Source organism: Rana temporaria, chromosome 5, assembly GCF_905171775.1.
Source record: "Rana temporaria chromosome 5, aRanTem1.1, whole genome shotgun sequence".
Taxonomy (NCBI): Eukaryota; Metazoa; Chordata; class Amphibia; order Anura; family Ranidae; genus Rana; species Rana temporaria.
This window is the reverse complement of record NC_053493.1, coordinates 414,082,023-414,100,782: the sequence shown is the minus strand read 5'-3', so window position 1 is coordinate 414,100,782 and position 18,760 is coordinate 414,082,023. Positions and strand designations below refer to the sequence as shown.

The 18,760-nt window shown below is 44.5% G+C and overlaps 1 protein-coding gene across 20 annotated transcripts in view; it reads right to left on the bottom strand.

The window, feature by feature from the left end:
- Positions 1 to 6,584: 6,584 nt before the first annotated feature.
- Positions 6,585 to 18,760, bottom strand: part of PLEC (plectin) — a 353,372-nt gene continuing 341,196 nt past the window's right edge. For all 20 annotated transcript variants that reach the window (XM_040355104.1, XM_040355112.1, XM_040355118.1 and 17 more), the window contains 3 exons: positions 11,567 to 18,564; positions 9,503 to 9,625; positions 6,585 to 7,346 (listed from right to left, as the gene is read on the bottom strand). In XM_040355104.1, coding sequence (XP_040211038.1) covers positions 12,262 to 18,564 — 6,303 coding nt within the window. In that variant the 3' untranslated portion in view covers positions 6,585 to 7,346; positions 9,503 to 9,625; positions 11,567 to 12,261. The remainder of the gene's footprint in view (positions 7,347 to 9,502; positions 9,626 to 11,566; positions 18,565 to 18,760) is intronic.

Sequence of the window (18,760 nt, the reverse complement as noted above, 5' to 3'; positions counted from 1 at the left end):
AATTTTGAAAAAAATTCAATATTTTTTATTTCTTCTATAATAAATATCCACCAAAAATATATAAAAAAACATATTTTTTCCTCAGTTTAGGCCGATACGTATTCTTCTACCTATTTTTGGTATAAAAAAAAAACGCAATAAGCATTTATTGATTGGTTTGCGCTAAAATTTTTTTAGCGTTTACAAAATAGGGGATAGTTTTATTGCATTTTTATAAAGAAAAAACATTTTTTTACTACTAATGGCGGCGATCAGCGATTTTTTTTGTGACTGCAACATTATGGCGGACACTTCGGACAATTTTGACAAACTTTTGGGACCATTGTCATTTTCACAGCAAAAAATGCATTAAGAATGTATTGTTTACTGTGAAAATGACAATTGCAGTTTGGGAGTTAACCCCTTCAGTGCCCCCTTGTGGTTAAGTGTGACCTCATTTGTGTTTCTAACTGTAGGGGGGTGTGGCTGTAGGTGTGACGTCATTGATTGTGTTTCCCTATAAAAGGGAACACACGATCGATGACGGCGCCACAGTGAAGAACAGGGAAGGTGTGTTTACACACAGCTCTTCCCGTTCTTCAGCTCCGGGGACCGATCGCGGGACTCCAGCGGCGATCGGGTCCGCGGGTCCCGCGGTCACGGAGCTTCGGACCGCGGGACCCGCTGGGCACTTAAAGAGGGCGTACTTGTACTTGCTTGTGCCCAGCCGTGCCATTCTGCCAAAGTATATGTGCAGGAGGCGGTCCTTAAAGGAGTTGTAAAGGAAACATTTTTTTTTTTTTTTGCTGAAATGACTGGTTACAGGGTATAGAGACATAATAGTTAACTGATTTATTTTAAAAATGATTAAAAATAGATAAAAATCAATCACATAATGTACCTGTAGTTTCAGTTTCGTTTTTGCATGTTTCCTGCTTCTCTGCTGCACAGAGCCAATACAGGGCAGTGATGGTTTGGAAAACGAAACTGATTAGTGTTGAGGGGTTTTAGACACACAGTAAATCATACCTCCTTGATTAGTGACCACAGAGAGAAAGCTCCCATGACTTTTTTCATCAAGAAACAGACAACCAGGAAGTGTTCAGAACAGAGAAGGATTAGAGCAAAAACGAACAATGAGGACATGAAACCAGGACTGCAGTATGGTAAAGGAAGTGATTTAGCTAAAAAAAAAATCCTTTAGTGACCCTTTAAGTGGTTAAAGTGAATGTAAAGCCGCTCTCATCCTTTCTAATCTCCTGCCATAGTGCTGACCTATAAGGATATAGATGCCTCCTGCATGTATCCTTACCCATCAAATGTCTCCCCTCTGTCTGTTATAAGAACTGAAAAACTGCAGATTCTGTGGGTGGGTCTGTTGTCTGGAGCACGGTGGGTGGAGTCGTGATGTCAGTAGACTCCCCGCCCTCCTCTACACTCCCCTTGTCAACATGCATTTTTTCCTGTGTATTCCTTACACTAATTTCTGCTATGATCAGTAACATCCAGTCAAAATCCAGAAAAGTAACCACATGACTTCAGAAAAGAAGTGGGGGGTGGGAATTTAAAAATAAATGCCTGTCTCCAGGCTAGTGCATGAGATATGTAAATAACCTGTCACTCACAGCAAGGGGGGCGGAACGGACTAAGGTTCTTCTCTGTAAGTCCGTTTTACTTCACTGAACAATAAAAGAGGGTTGCTCAGAGCTGGATTAACTCTGTGTGGCAAGACTGGGCACAGATGATAGGAAATCCTATACTGTACATGGTGGCATCAAAAAAATAAAACATTTTGGGTTTACATCCACGATTTTGCCGCAATTTCAAGGAATGCCTGTGTAAACTTGGGATCTATGGACCTCAAGTCACATCAAAGTCGGACCAAATTAGTGTAGGGACGCACCTATATGAATGGTTATGATTGGAAATCACGAGGAACGACTTGTCATGTGACTTGGCAGTGCCAAGTCACACAAGTGTGAAAGGGGCCCAAGAGTCCTTTCAAATGGACAGTCCACTCGGCTGAGCGGGTGGGTGACAGGTCCGTCTCTGATCACTGTGCGGAGCGGAGATGGACAGAGTCCTGCTCTCCTCTATGGGGGGAAATCGGACCGCCTGTCTGTTTTCACCAGATCTTATCCTCCAGATGGATGGAAAATGGGGTCACACAGATTTTTACATACTGTTCCTGGTTTTATTGAGCCTGGTAACCCTGATGGGGCCCCCTAGTGGCATGGGGCCCTCGGGCAGTGCCCAAGAGCCTCAGTGGTCAGTACGACCATTGAGGATCTCGGGCACTGCCCGAGGGCCCCATGCCACTAGGGGGCCCCATCAGGGTTGCCAGGCTCAATAAAACCAGGGACAGTATGTAAAAATCTGTGTTTTTTTTACATCTGTCCAAAACCGACATGCTTTTGATGTGAAAATCCTGAGATTTTAGCTGCCCCGCCTCTGCACTGCCACCTGGCGTGGTGGCCATCTGTAAGCCCGGGGGCCCCATAATCTTCTATTGCCCGGGGGCCCCATGAGTTGTCAGTCCGCCCCTGGGGGTCACCATCCAACTGGATTTCACGGACAGGATCGGATAGCGGCGGGTGTCAGCAGACATGTCACCGCTGACATCCGCTGCCCTATAGGGGTGAATGGAGCAATCGATCAGGTCCGCCTGAAAAACTGACAGACCTGATCGGAAAGTTCAAGAAACTATTAGATAAGCACCTGAACGACCACAACATACAGGGATATACAATGTAATACCGACATATAATCACACACATAGGTTGGACTTGATGGACTTGTGTCTTTTTTTTCAACCTCACCTACTATGTAACTATGGAAAGCCAGTGTGAAAGGAGCCTAAAATGCACTCTGGGGTTGATTTACTAAAGGCAAATAGAATGTGCACTTTGCAAAATGCAGTTGCACTCTGCAAGGGAATTTGCTTCAGAGCTTAGTAAGAGAGATAAAGCTTCATTTTGCAAAGAATACCCACACACATGCAAAGGAAAAAAAAATGCTTGCAAAATGATTGGATGATGGAAGTCAGCAGAGCTTCCCCTCATTTACTAAGTGTAATGGTATGGCCCGTGGGACCCAGAGGCTCTTGAAGGATGTGGGGTACTCCTGTGTCAGCTTCACCAATGACTCTTGTGACTAGGGTCATCCTATGTCCACTAGGGGCATAGGATGACTGAGAAATGATATTATGGATTACATGAGATGGGACAGTAATGATAATTCATGTATTGCAGGATATCTTGAAATATTACAAGTTGTTAATTCTGACCCCAACAGGTCAATAGAGTGTCTCCTTCAATGTGGAACATAGACTGTTGAGATGTTAATCGCCTCCAGCTACCTGGCTGTAGTGAGGAAAGCTTGCTGTGATTGCATTCTATTGTGTTAATTAAGCCTGGCTCCGAAGATATTTCATTGTGTATGCTAATGACACTGTATTGTGTGAAAGTCTATTGATGACAAGATGTGGAATGTGACTTAGCACCCTCTAAAGGTCAGACGTCTGTGTATTGTGTATTAGGTGAGAACAGCTTGTCGCGGAGTCAGAACGTCTGGGTAATGATTAGGAATTGGCTCATCTGAATGTCATTATCTAACGGAATGTGTATTGAAGTTCCTTGTGTCATGTTGTGGGTGGAGTTGAGTCATTGTCCATATTTGGTTTCTAACTGTATATAACAAGCTGAGTTTACCATTAAAGTATTCATTTGTTTGGAACCAGAGAACAGAGCTTGTGTCTCGTTATTCTGGGAAAATCCATATGGATCGTGGAGTGTCGGATAAGCTGTCTTGGGTTGGTGGAATGGAATATCGTAAACGGTGTTAACCCCTGACCGCTACAACATGCAAAGGAAAAAAAATGCTTGCAAAATGATTGGATGATGGTCATTTACTAAGCTCTGGAGCAACTGCACTTTGCAAAGTGCACAGTCTATTTCCCTTTAGTAAATCAAGCCTTAAATGCTTTACCTGGAGCTGAAATTCTTCCCCACCTCCAACGGATGTCAGATGGATCTCGGAGGCTGGGTTCACACCTATGCGAATTGGGAGTGGGGGTTTCACCGCATTCAATTTGCATGACAGGAGATTGTGACCGGCTATCTATGTAGCCGGTTCACACATCTCCGGAGCGGCTTGCACAGGAGCGCTGTGCTTCTTTGGCTGCATTTCAGGGCCCAATTCAGGCAAAAATTTGGCCCTGAAACGGAGAACAGGGGCACACAGGACCCCTGTTGCAAGCCACATCCGGAGGTGTGAACCCAGCCTCAAACATTATTATACTGGGAATATTTATAACAGTGTGTTACTTTTTATAACTCCATTAAACTAGATCTGCTGGGACCTGTTCCTATGGAAGGCAATTTCTTTTTTTTACAGCTCTTAGGCCTCGTACACACAACTGAGAATATCGTCTGGAAAAACCCGTCGTTTTCCCCGACGAGATTCTTGGCAAGAAACTCTTGCCGCCGGAGTGTACAGACTTTAGTTTCAAAAGAATCTTTTCTTGAAAGATAAGAATGCGGTGACGTCATCGCGTACAACGAGCATGCGCTCGTCACATTCGATGCCGTCGCCGCCATCTTGCTTTACCCGACCTATGCCGTGGAAGCTACCGCGCATGCGTCAAAGTCATTTCGAGCATGCGCGGCGACAGGTAAGTATACACACTCTCGGGTTTCTCGTCGGGAAACAGGCCAACAAGAATCTCGATGAGAAAAAAAAGAGAGCAGGTTCTCTTTTTTTTCTCGTTGAGATTCTGGCCAGATTTCCAGACGAGAAACCTGAATGCCTCGTACACACGCTCGGGAATCTCGGCAAGAAGCAGTTTTCTTGCTGGTTTTTGCCGAGAAACCCGGTCGTGTGTACGAGGCCTTACAGTAAAAATCCTTTTCACAGCTAAAAATGAAAGGCTCTTCTCTTCCAGTGATAGTCTATACCAGTGATGGTGAACCTTGGCATCCCAGATGTTTTGGAACTACATTTCCCATGATGCTAATGCACTCAGCAGTGGAGTTGAGCATCATGGGAAATGTAGTTTGAAAACATCTGGGGTGCCAAGGTTCGCCATCACTTGTCTATACTGTATTGCCACCCAGTGCTTTCCCGTGAATCTGGCAGAGCCTCAGCCAAATTTATTTTGGGAGTTGGAAATGAACCAGTTTATTTTGCGGACCGTTTCCCTCCCTTCTTGTCTGGTCACTTATACAAAAAAAAAAGTGGTGGAATCTTCCCATGGACACAGACGCCAATAAAAAGCCTGGCAGAGGTTCTAACCCCTACACCAGGCTCTCTCAACCTTTTAACCCTAGAGCAGTGATGGTGAACCTTGGCACCCCAGATGTTTTGGAAGTTCATTTCCCATGATGCTCATGCACTCTGCAGTGTAGTTGAGCATCATGGGAAATGTAGTTCCAAAACATCTGGAGTGCCAAGGTTCACCATCACTAGAGGAACCCCGAAAATTATTTTCCCGTCTCAAGGAACCCTTACTAAAACCAATTCATCAGGGCTCAATAGGAACAATGCTCCTCATATTGGTGTCAATAGGAAGAATGCTCCTCATATTGGTGGTCAATAGGAAGAATGTGGTGCTCAGAATGCCACCCTTAAAGACAGCTAAAAAGATATCTGGCGTCATGCTGCTGGCTTTGCCAAGTGGTGCTCAACCTTGAACTCTGTAGGCACCATCAAATAGGTGGTTCATCAGCCACGGCTCAAGGAACCCTTAGCAACCTCTGGAGGAACCCTGGTTGAGAATGCCTGCCCTACACACTCAGAGTCCAGCCACACTTGTAGATTGGCGCAATGCACCTGTTCTATGTGCATTTCAGTGGCACTTATGGTAAATGGCTGCATTGTACAGTAGAGCCCAACACACCACCAATGCTGTTTTAATAAAGATTAATGCATGTTTTTTTTTGTGGTGCATTGTCAGCCCATTTATAATGAAAAAACACATTAAGGATTGCCATCATACGTGTGTGTTAACTTACTGCAAAGGAATGCTTCAAGTGTAACCAAACCCAACTTTCGGAAAACTGCAAGCATGCAGCTCTTTACTATAGAAGGGACAGGCTATGTCGCTTTTACAATAATACACTCACACCTCCCAACATTTTGAGATGGGAATGAGGGACACCTACTAGCAAATGTATGTAGGAACAGGACACGCCCCCTGCTTTTTTTACCACTACTATTCCTTTATATTGGCTTTTAAAAGTTACAAATGTAGCAATTTAGAATTTGGAGGAAAGGTTTAGCACTGGGAAAGATAAAAAGTGCATTTTATATACAACTACAGAGATCAGATAAAAATGGACAAATTAGGAGGAAAGAGGGACAGATTGTTCCAATTCAGGGATAGTCCCGCAACAGCTGGAGGGCCGCAGGTTGAGCACCCATGCAGTACAGTGAGTGTTGCCACCCTAGGACAAGTGAGGTTATGGCAGGGGCACACAATATATATTATATATATATGAATGAAATAAAAAGCAAAGTTGTCTTTTGTTGTTTTAGGTGAAGTGCCAACAATGAAGTGTATGGAGACACACACAGGGGTACAGACGGACAGATTCACAGACAAGAACTTACTTCATATATCTTTACTTTTTGCATTGAGAGTGGCAGAACTCTGATCTACCTGGTAACAAACAATATGTTTATGTACAATTCATCTTAGTGTTAGTACAGTAATTCTCCCCCCCAACCATGGCATCGCACAGACCAGCGAAGGGTGGGGGGGCTGATGGGAAACATGACCTCTAGCAGTGAGACGTTAGCGGGATTCACCCCAATAATTACTGAAGCACCAGTCTGTGTGACAAAGGAATGCCATTATATACACTAGAAGCTCCATGGCGGACAGCGGCAGCTATGGAAATATACACTTGGCAGCCATATTCCATTCACTCTTAGCCCCTTCTTGCTTCTCTGCGCTATTCATGTCAGTAGGCCAGGGGATAGACGGTGATTCGGGTGTCGGTGCGGTCATGGAGAACTCAATGTGAGATGGTCGGGAGGATGAAGGCATGAACTTGACTTGATCGTTGAGGTGATTGGATGGGCAGAATGTCTTGATTTGGTGGCCCCGGAGTGGTTGAGATTTAATGAGCTTGGAGGGACAATCGGTGAGGGAGGGAAGGGAGACAAAGACGGACAACACAGCACACAGATGGAGGCCTTGTATGGGATACAGAGCTATCAAAACAAGTCCAGGCTCCCACTGGGCCATCACAGTCAAAGGGAGGAATAGGGGTGCAGATTTCTATCACAAATCCCGGGTGGGGGTCCTTATTTTCTGCACTGTAATGCGTAACCCCTTCCAACAGGACAGATGGTATCCAGAATCTCTACAAAAATGAAAAGGAATGGAGATGATGAGTTATGAAAGCACACGATATTCCAACGTCAGGTACCATGCCTGGCATGGCTCACACACCAGCCAGATCAGAGAATTACATAAAAAACTCAAACCTGTACAACAAATGACAGTTGGGGAGAGAAGGTCTAATAGCAACTGGCTTCTGCAGGACAAGACGATGTCCAACGTCACTTTATGTACAGAACACGTAATGAAATGCAGAGCATGAGATGACAGTCATATAATGATATCTGTGATATTATAATCCATAAACCCCCCACTAAGCTGTAAATCTATGACAAGAGATATCTCTACAACATCTCCCATGATACTTTGAGTAGTCCTTTGTGTTGTAGACATTGATAATAAAAATATTGAATGAAAATCCTACCAAGCTTTAGGTTTTACATGAGCGTACTTTCCTGAATGTCACCGAATGCCTAAATCACCATTGAAGAATCTGAAGCTCATTATGAAGAACTGAACAAACTGGGATAGATTTACTAAATCTGGAGCAGCTGTACATGGTAAGCCAATCAGCTTCTAACTTTAGCTTGTTAAGCTTTGGCAATAAAACTTGGTTTCTATGCAGAGCTGAACCACATTTTGCACTCTCCAGCTTTAGTAAAATAACACCATGACTTGAGAAATACACAAAGATCTGTTGCTATTGCTACATGTAGCGGTCTGACTATTTAAGTGGAATGGGGATGATTTAAAGGCAAATAGGCTGTTCACTTTGCAGGGGAATTTTCCCTTAGCTTAGTGAAGGAGCAACAAAAATTATGATTTTTACATGTAGGAGAGGAGTGCCAGAATAGGTCCGGTACAAATACTGCAGCTGCTGACTGTTAATATATGGATACTTACCTGTCCAGGGAGCCTGCAATGTCGGCACCCCAGCCTATCTTCAGATCGACTGTCGGGTGCAGCAGCCGCCGCCGCCATTGCCAGTAAGGGAACCCGGCAGTGAAGCCTTTCGGCTTCACAGCAGGTTCCCTACTGCACATGAGCACTGTGCTTTCTAATTGGCCCGGTGGCGGAGGAAAGAGGCCGAACTCCCATGAGACGGCGCCGTGGCCCCGTCTCCCGAAAGTGGGGAAGGGGACATGTCAAAAACAGTTCCCCCCTCCCCCCTAAAAGGTGCCAAATGTGGCATTGTAGGTGGGAGAGCAAACAAGTGGAAGTTACACTTTTGGGTGGAACTCCGCTTTAAGCTAAGTTTGTAAGATGTGTGGTCAGTCCTGGACCCTCGCTAGTAGAGCTTTCTTGGGGAAAAGTCAATTAGCCAAATTTGATATATTGTTCTCCCCTAAAGAAGCAGGCACCGAGTTTGTCTGATGACCCTCCCCACCTCACACAATATATCTGTGCACTGATATTTAAGAGGGGAAAAAAAGAGAAAAAAGTCCACCAGGGAACACCTGGCCATCGTCTTTAGGTAATATTGTCTTCACAAGTAATCACACGATGGGCTGTCCAGCTGGTCTGGAAGGTCACAAATTTTTGGGGATTTGGGGACAAACCCAAGAATTGTTCATTAGTAAAAAATAAATTCTACAGAAGAATAGTCTTTACCAATATTCACTTGACCCAGCAAATGTTCCCTGTCAACAAGTCTCCTCCAACCAATCCCAAAATGACTGCAATGCTGCCCCCACCCCCTAAACCAACCAACCCCAAAGGACTGCAATGCTGCTCCCACCCTCTAATCCAACCAATCCCAAAGGACTGCCATGCTGCCCCCACCCCTAAACCAACCAATCCCAAAGGACTGCCATGCTGCCCCCACCCCCTAAACCAACCAATCCCAAAGGACTGCCATGCTGCCTTCAGCCCCTAAACCAACCAATCCCAAAGGACTGCCATGCTGCCCCCACCCTTAAACCAACCAATCCCAAAGGACTGCAATGCTGCTCCCACCCTCTAAACCAACCAATCACAAAGGACTGCCATGCTGCCTCCAGCCCCTAAACCAACCAATCCCAAAGGACTGCCATGCTGCCCCCACCCTTAAACCAACCAATCCCAAAGGAATGTCTTCTAAAGTATTTCAGTAGTAGATGTGTGTGGGAGGAGCTGACCTCCAAGGACCGCAATGCACAGTTCTGAATTTAGACATGATTAATTGGGAGGGACAGATACCTGGATCTCTGGGTGCGCAGGCCGTTCTGTGATGGTCAAATTTTCCAGTTTGCATGGAGTCCAAAAGTCATCCAGTTCTGAGAAAGGGCGATCCGAGAACCTTGGACTGGAGGGAGCCGAACCCTAATAGACAGCACATGCATATTACATGCGGCACAACACGGTACATGCAACAGACAGAGCACAGATACAGACAATCAATGGAAGAACAGGAAGGAAAGAAAAACAGCCATTACAATGTGCCCATTAACTAAACAATAACGTTGGGACTACAGTGCTGCCCCCTACTGCAACAATGTCTTACAGTCTTATTATTCCACCCAACTCTGTAATAGGTGTTGCTATAGAGGTCTGTGATACTGTTAAAATATTACCAACCAGATTTTATGTTCTCAGATAACAACTCAAACTTTGTAATTACAAATCAAGGCTATAGAAAAAAGAATTCATAATTCCAGAAATACTGCACTATACAATGATAACGAGTAGCGATAAAAACCATCATCCCCCCACCAATGCCCCGGGTCCACATAGAATCAGAATGTTCTCCCCACATTTCCTCCAAGACTTCATCATAGAATAACTGGCTTCTGACTAAACTGGCGTTTGAACGTGCTAATGTGACACTGGAGTGTAAGCTTCTTTGGTGCAGAGACTGATATTACTGGCTCAGTGTTCTTTGTACAGCACTGTGGTATGTGTCAGAGCTATATAAAATGAATAATAATAATAATAATAATAATAATAATGTGTGTGACTGTGGGGGGGACATTCGAGCGTAAGCTCCTTTGGTACAGAGACCAATGTGACTGGCTCAGTGTTCTTTGTACAGCACTGCAAAGAAGATATATAAATGTATAATAATAATAAAATTAATAATAGTGTGCGACTTTGGTGAGGACATTAGAGCGCAAGCTCTTCTGGTGCAGAGACTGATGTGACTGGCTCAGTGTTCTTTGTACAGCACTATGGAATATGTCAGAGCTATACATGTAAAATAAAAACAGTGTGTGCCTTTAGGGGGACATTAGCGTGTAAGTAGTGCAGAGACTGATGTGACTGGCTCAGTGTTTTCCATACAGCACTGCAGTATATGTCAGAGTTATATAAATGTATAATAATCGTGTGTGACTGTGGGGAGACATTACAGTGTAAGCTCCTCTGGTACAGAGACTGATGCGACTGGCTCAGTGTTATCTGTACAGCAGTGCGGTATATGTCAGAGCTATAGAAATGTTTAATAATAGTGTGTGACTGTGGGGGGACACAGAGTGCAAGCTCTTCTGGTACAGAGACTAATGTGACCGGCTCAGTGATCTCTGTACAGCACTGCAGTATGTGTCAGAGATATATAAATGTATAATATTAATAAGAAGCGACTGTGGTGGCAGGGGTGGACTGACAACTCATGGGGCCCCCGGGCAATAGAAGATTATGGAGCCCCCGGGCTTACAGATGGCCACCACGCCAGGAGGCAGTGCAGCTAAAATCTCAGGATTTTCACATCAAAAGCATGTCGGTTTTGGACATATCAGGGACAGATGTAAAAAAAAACAGATTTTTACATACTGTCTCTGGATTTATTGAGCCTGGCAACCCTGATGGGGCACTCGGGCAGTGCCCAAGAGTCCCAATGTTCAGTCCGCCCCTGTGTTGTGGGGTATTTAGAGAGTAAGCTCCTCTGGTACAGATGAATGGCTCAGTGTCCCCTGTACAGCGTCGTAGAATAGGTCCGAGCTATATACATGTATAAGAACAATGGTTGACTGGTGGGTTCGGAAATAAATGAATGCCTATCACTGAACACTGTTTGACAGCACGGCTCCATACACTGCGGGGCCCCGATACTCTTATTTGGTGTATAGTGCAGCACATTAAAAAAAGATACTAAAAATCATCAGCACAAGGCCGATGTAAAAACTGATATAGCCCTGAAATCAAAATAAAATAAATTAGAAATGGTGATAGATGAAAAATTAAGAAGATGGAAGACAACTTGATTGGCTGAAAGGGGAAAGACAGGTGTGGCAGGTCATTTGTTGCGTGCCAGGAATAACGACTTACAGTTGTGTGCTTTGTAGCCTCTCGGGGAAGACATGAATGAAGGAGACACAGGAGGGTTGAATAGAAGGGTCAACATGGAACACTCGGGGTAAAAGTCTTTTTGTGTCTGAGGATTCAACAGGCGGGTTTCTTCGGAATTGGTTTCTCAGGAAGGAGGTTGATTTTTTTGCTGGGTTATGAGAGGAGATGCCAAGAGCAGAAGGTAGGTCGCCACGGAGGAAAACAGGCAGCAATGTGAGATGAGTGGCTTTCTGAATCTGTAAGCTTCAACCATTGGGGTGCCAGATGGCTAAACATGTTAATTTAGAAAAAAAAAGGTGCTGGAGTGAAGTTGGAATTCATTCTCGGCTGCTGGCGGTGGGTTTTTTCTGCTCTGCATAGATCTCTCCAACTAGTACGCTAGTAGACTTCCCTTGCTGGACAATAGTGTTCTCGTAGTCATCTCTCAATATACAAATAACATCGTAAGAACGTGTATATATTATTATTATTATGTTACCTGGTTAAAGTGTTTCTTTTTCTGGCTTTTTGGTTAAAATTTTAGGCACTGCTTGAAGTAAAATTTAGAAATACGTTGAAAGTTTTTTTTTATATATATATATTTATAAAATAAAAAGTCCATTAAAGCTTCACCACATGCAGAGCAGGAAAAGGGTGTTCAAGTTCATGGATTAAGGGTGGGGGTATTGCGGTTTCTATACAAGGCCGGGCAGGAGAGCTGGCAAGGTGTTGAACCCCATGTTTGACTCTTGGCTGCAGGATTTAGCTAAATTTAACAGTGCATTGGCCAATTCAGTTGTGTCGATTGGGCTGTCCTGAGGCCCACTGGTGTATCTTCGGCCATAGCTGGATGCAGAGTATGAGGAAGACGAGAAGGACATGGAGAAGTTGGAATTGCCGGTGGCATCAATGCTACCTCTTCGTGAACCTGATCTAGAACCAGTTCGAGAACCTGATCGTGACCCTGATGCTGACCCAGAGCCGCTAGCATTGTAGGGGCTGTAGTAACCTTTGCTGGATTGTGAAGATGCTTCAAGGAGTCTCAGGCCTGTGCCATCCTCCACCATGCTCTTCTCCATGGCTTCTTTGTAGGAAATCTTGAGCTTGGTTTTTGGGCAGGTCAGGTACTTAGAATAAGTGTTGACATCCCGCAGCTTTTGAGCTGTGCGGGAATCGATGGTACCTTTACGGAGAGCCTCATCTAGATTAACACGACCTTCAACTTCAGGTTCAATAAGGCCACCAGTGAGATACTGAACTTCAAGGAATCGTTGACCAGCTTCGTAGTATAGCCAGCCTTTTTTTAAAGCTTGGGCTGCTGACATTTTTGTCTTTGTCCTTGGATCTTCAAACCCATTGAATGCTTTCTGTGCAAGATTAATTCTGTCAACCATGATTTTGTCCACTAAGCCTTTGTTTACTGCATCTGTAACCGAAAACTTTTCTCCACTAATTGGATCAATGATGCCTCCTGTACATGCCTGAGCTTCCAGAAGTCTCTGACCTGTTATATTGTCTACAAGGTTGCGATGCATGGCTTCAGTGATTGAAACTTTTTCTAGAGTGTCTGTGTCTACTATTCCAGCAATGGGCCCAGTTTCTTCATTGGGGTCGCTCCAGGATGATAATTGACCTCTTCCAGCTGGACTTGCCGTAACAGAGGAGGAAGAGCCGACGGAGGAGGACCTTGATCTGAATCCACCCACGTTACCTGAGAGCATGTCAGCAAACTCTGTAATGGATAAGGTTCCTGAGCGGTACTGGTCCAGGGAAGACTGGTCAATTAGACCTTTGGCAAGGGCATCATCAATATCATACTGTCTTCCAGATCTTCTGTCAGTAATCATGGATTTTACTACACCATCCGATGAGGAGATTGTGACCTCTTCCCATTCACACTCTTGCTCAGACAGTTCGATATAGGTCTGGTGGTCAATAAGTCCTTTGCGATAAGCTTCATACACAGACATCTCCTTTCCAGTTTCTGGATCAACAATAACAACTCTTCGCTTGCGAACTGAGGACTTAGAGGAAGTCTTCCTTTCCCGTTTCTTTTCTTTAAGTGGCAAGAGAACAAGGTTGGTTTCAGGATCGGTAATACATCTTTCCATGAGCTGAAGATAGGTCAGATTTTCTTCTGTGTTGGGGTCAAAGAACCCTTTAGTGTCATCACTTGGATCAGTAAGAATCTCATTCATCTCTTCATCAAACAGACCTCTTTTGTAGGCCATCTCTACTGGCAAGCGATGGCTTTCCTCTGGATCGATAATTCCACCTGTGGCGATTTGAGCCTCCAGCAAGCGAATACCATGATCTTTTAAGATCAGACCTTTCTTCATGGCTTGGAAAAGTGAAATAAGCTTCCCAGAATAGGGGTCCCTATAACCAGTCACAGCTCGCTCGGCTGATAATAGTTTGTCTTTAAATTCGGGCCCTACGATACCCATCCTCACAGAATCCTCAACTGCCAGCTTGAGACATTTGATTGGATCGATCACATAACCTGTGGCTGCCTGGGCTTCCAGAAGCTCAAATGCTGTGCCTGGCCTGATCATTCCTTTCTTCATAGCTTGGTAGATGGAGAATCTTTCTTTTGAAGCTTCTACATAGACACCAGCAATGCAACTTGTTCCCTCCAAGAACTTCTGCAGGTTTCTTGAAACTTCCTCAATGGAGGTTAGTCCATCCTGTAGGTTCTGTGCTGTAGTTGCATCCATAATATTTGATCTTATGAGTTCTTCCATGCTAATCTCTTTCCTCAAACCCTTGAAAGTAAGCCTTCTCCTGTCTGCAAGAGGCAGCAGGTAGAGATTGCTGGTTTCATCTCTTTTGCATCTTTTCAAAAGTTGAGAGTAGCTGAGTTTCTCGTCAGTGGAAGGGTCCACATAACTACGGATCTCGCTTGGCTCTGACAGGCTATCTAAGGTTTCTTTGTTGAGATATCCACGCACATATGCTGTTTCATTTGGGATGTGGAAGCCAAATCGTGGGTCAATGACACCACCTGTAGCTAGCTGAGCGTCTAGCAGTCTCAGAGCTTGATCGGGAGGGATTAAGTCTTTCTTCATTGCCTGGAAGATAGAAATCATTTGTTCTGTGTAAGGATCCCTGTAGCCAGTAACTGCTCTTTCAGCAGACAACAGACGGTCATGAATTTCTGGTCCCACTACACCTTTTCTGACTGCTTCATCTACAGTTAACAACTCATTCTTTACGGGGTCAATAACAAATCCGGTGGCAGTCTGAGCATCAAGGAGTACATGAGCCACATCAGCAGAGATCAGTCCTTTCTTCATGGCCTGGTAGATGGTGATAGTGCCTTTAGAGCCTGGCATTTGTAGTCCTGCGACACATCCAGTGCCATACAGGTATTTCCAGACACTTTCAATCTGGATAATTTCTTGAATTGTCTTTGTTCCCTGTTTGAGCATGGTGTATATTTCCAGAGTGATAAGCTTAGACTCGTACAATTCTTCAGCTGTAATACGTCGACGGATAAAGTCATAAGAATACAGTTCTTGTTGTCTGATAATTTCAGTCTTTTCAATGATCTCAATGATAATGATAATCATGCGGTCCTTGGACAGTCTACCAGCTCGGAACTCCTCCATCAACCTGTCTCTCTCCTCTTTAGGTAGAAGATCGGACTGCATGAGCTCCCAAATGGTCATCGAAGAGCCCGCCATGCTTCCAGCAGGAATGTCCACGGAGGTCTCTTCAAATACCTTCTTGGTCTCTTCTTCAGTATAAGATTTACTAGCTTCAACTGCAGGCTTTTCTACTTTCTTCAATGTTAGGAGATTGAGTCCTGTTTCTGGATCTTTAATGCATCTCTCTTTGAGTTGTAAGTAAGTCAAATTCTCATGAGTATTGGGGTCAAAGAATCCTTTAGTGTCATCTGTGGGGTCAGAAAGGATCTTGTTCATCGCTTCATCAAAGTAGCCGCGTTTATAGGCAACATCAACGGGAACGCGGTGACTGTGAACTGGATCAATAATGCCGCCTGTTGCAATCTGTGCTTCCAAAAGGCGAATTCCATGGTCTTTGAGAATTAGACCTTTCTGCAGTGCTTCAAACACAGAGATGGTATTTCCAGAGTAAGGATCTTTGTAGCCTGTTACAGCTTTTTCAGCAGAAAGAAGCTTTTCATGTAGTTCAGGGCCAACAATGCCGGCCTTCACTGCTTCATTCACATAGAATTTCTGATTTTTTACAGGGTCTATAATAAACCCGGTGGCAGCTTGCGCTTCAAGGAGGACAAGGGCTGTTCCGGGCCTTAGCAGATTCCTCTTCATAGCTTGGTAGATGTTCATCTTTAGTTTGTTGTCTTCTACGAAAACGCCAGCTATGCAGTCACTGCCCTGGAGATATTGCCTTACTGAGTCGCTTTCTGCGATTTCTTTTACAGATTTCTTGCCTTCTTTCAGTTGCTCATACTGGGTTTTATCAATAACCTTGGACTCCAGCAGTTCGCTGGCAAGGACTGGAGCTCTAAGACCGGTAAACGTGAGACGCTGCTGTTTCTTGGTCTCAGTTTCTTCCACAATGGTGATCATGATTTTGATGATTTTCTCAATTGTAACTTTGCCAGTCTTATACTGACGTATGAGTTCCCTTCTTTGCTCTTCAGAAAAGTATTCCGAATGTATTAATTCCCACAAAGTAATGGTCTTTCCTTTAAAGCTACCAACAGGCACTTCAATTGTTGTCTTATCAAAGGCTTCCTTGGCTTGAGAGTCAGTGTAAACCTCTTCTAATTGGGATTGTATGGCTTGTTCAGAGAGAGGCAGCAGCAAGTGACCCGTTTTCTTGTCCACTTTGCATTTCTTTTGAAGTTGTGCATAGGATAGGTTCTCTTGACTGTTTGGATCATAAAATCCTGTGTTTTCATCGGCAGGTTCAGACAGGAGTTTAGTTGTTTCTTCATCCAGGTGGCCTCGTTTATAAGCAATCTCAAGTGGAAGTCGATGGCTGTTTACAGGGTCAATGATGCCACCAGTGGCCAGCTGAGCGCTTAGCAATCTAAGTCCAATGTCTTTGGGTATAAGCCCCTTCTTTAATGCCTGAAACAGGGACAGAGCCTGTCCTGTGAAAGGATCCTTGTAGCCAGTGACAGCCTTTTCAGCAGAAAGCAACTTTTCATGGTACTCTGGCCCAACAGTTCCAGCTTTGACAGCTTCATCAACAGGCAACAGCTCGCTAGTAACTGGGTCGATAATGAATCCTGTACCCGCCTGAGCTTCAAGCAGGCTAAGGGCTGTAGCTGGCTTCAGTAGGTTCTTCCTGATTGCATCGTACAAGCTTTGCCTCTCACCGGTCTCTTCCACTTGCACTCCAGCTATGGCGGTGCTTCCAGTCAAGTATTTCTTTATAGACTCTACATCAGCCAGGTCCTTTACAGTCTTCTTGCCCTGGTGCAGTTGGTTAAAGAGATCATTGTCTATGATTTTACTGTCTACAAGTTCTGCTGCTGGGACGGGACTACGGAGACCATCAAAACACATTTGCTTTTTTGTCTCATTTTCTTCGACTACTGTAATTATAATCCTAATTATTTTTTCCACCGTGATTTTGCCAGTCTTGTATTGACGCAGCAGTTCTCGCTTCTGCTCTTCTGTGAAGTATTCTGAATTAATAATCTCCCATATGGTGACAGTTTTTCCTTGAAATTTACCAAATGGAACAGACACAGTGGCTTTCTTGAAGACATCTTTGGCCTCTGAATCTGTGTAGGCAAGTTCACCCTTGGCAGCTTTGTCCGTCAGAGGCAACAGGCAAAGTTTGGACTCTGGGTCAATGACGCATCTCTCCATGAGCTGTAGGTAGGTAAGGTTTTCTTGTGTGTTGGGGTCAAAGAAGCCTTTTGTGTCATCTGTGGGGTCAGATAAGATTTGGCTCATTTCTTCATCAAAGTAGCCTCGTTTGTATGCTACATCCAGAGGCAGACGATGGCTATTGACTGGATCGACAATGCCTCCGGTGGCGATCTGAGCCTCCAGAAGTCGAATTCCATGGTCTTTTACAATGAGGTCCTTATTCATGGCTTGGAAGAGTGATATTTTCTCTCCGGTGTATGGATCTTTGTACCCAGTGATTGCTCTCTCTGCAGATAACATTTTGTTGTGAACTTCGGGCCCAATGACATTCTCTTTTACTGCTTCACTTACAGTCAATCTCTTGTTCCTTACTGGATCAATAATGTAGCCAGAGGCAGCCTGAGCTTCTAGAAGAATAAGGGCAGTTCCTGGTGGGATCAGCTTCTTCTTCATGGCATTGTAGATGCTCAGCTTTTCGTTGCTTGGTTTAAGCAAGAGGCCAGCAATGCTGCTCTTTCCCTGAAGGTATTTCTTGATGTCTTCCCGCTGCGAGAGGTCGTTTACAGTCATGTGTCCACTGGAGAGTTTGTCGAGCTGTTCTTTGCTCAATATTCCAGCCTCAAACAGCTTATCAGGAGAGACTTTCTGCCTTAAGCCATCAAATCCATTAACAACTTCTCCATTCTGAGCCGACCCATCTGTAGCATCTCTGCCATTGGCCATAGCACTGGTCTGAGTAATGATTGTCTCTTTAGTGATGAAGATCTGCTTTGTGTTCTCCAAGGCTAGTCGATGTTCTTGCTCAAGTTGTTCTAGCCTCTCCCTCAGTTTCCGGTTCTCTTCCTCCAGAAGACTCTCCTGTTCTAGGCGCTTCTTGTCCAGCTGCTGGAGTTCGTCCTGTTTCTGGCGAACCCTGTCCTCGGCAGCCAGCTGCTTCTTGAGGGCATCATCCATAGTAAGCTGCAGAAGCCTCTTCTCCTCCTCCAACTGCGTGAGCTGACGTTCTTTTTCCGATTTCAGCTTCTGAGCTTTGCCGACTTCCTCCTCAAAGAGCTTCTCAAGCTTGGCCTTCTCTTCTTCGATGTACTTCTCTTTCTGAATCAGGATTTGCTTTTCAGAGAGGAACGTAGTCTGAAGAGTTTGGGTTTCTTGAAGAAGCTGTTCTTTTTGGGTTTTCACCGTCTGAAAAGACAGAAGACACATTAGGGAAATCAACAGATATTATGAGCTCACAGCAATACACAAAATGGCGGTACTATCACTACTGGGAATGGAGTATTCAACCTATTCAACGAATAGTATTCCATAGTTGCATCAAAAGATAACTTTTTCCAAATCACATAACTTTATACAGGTCTAAAATTTGATACCGGAAGCC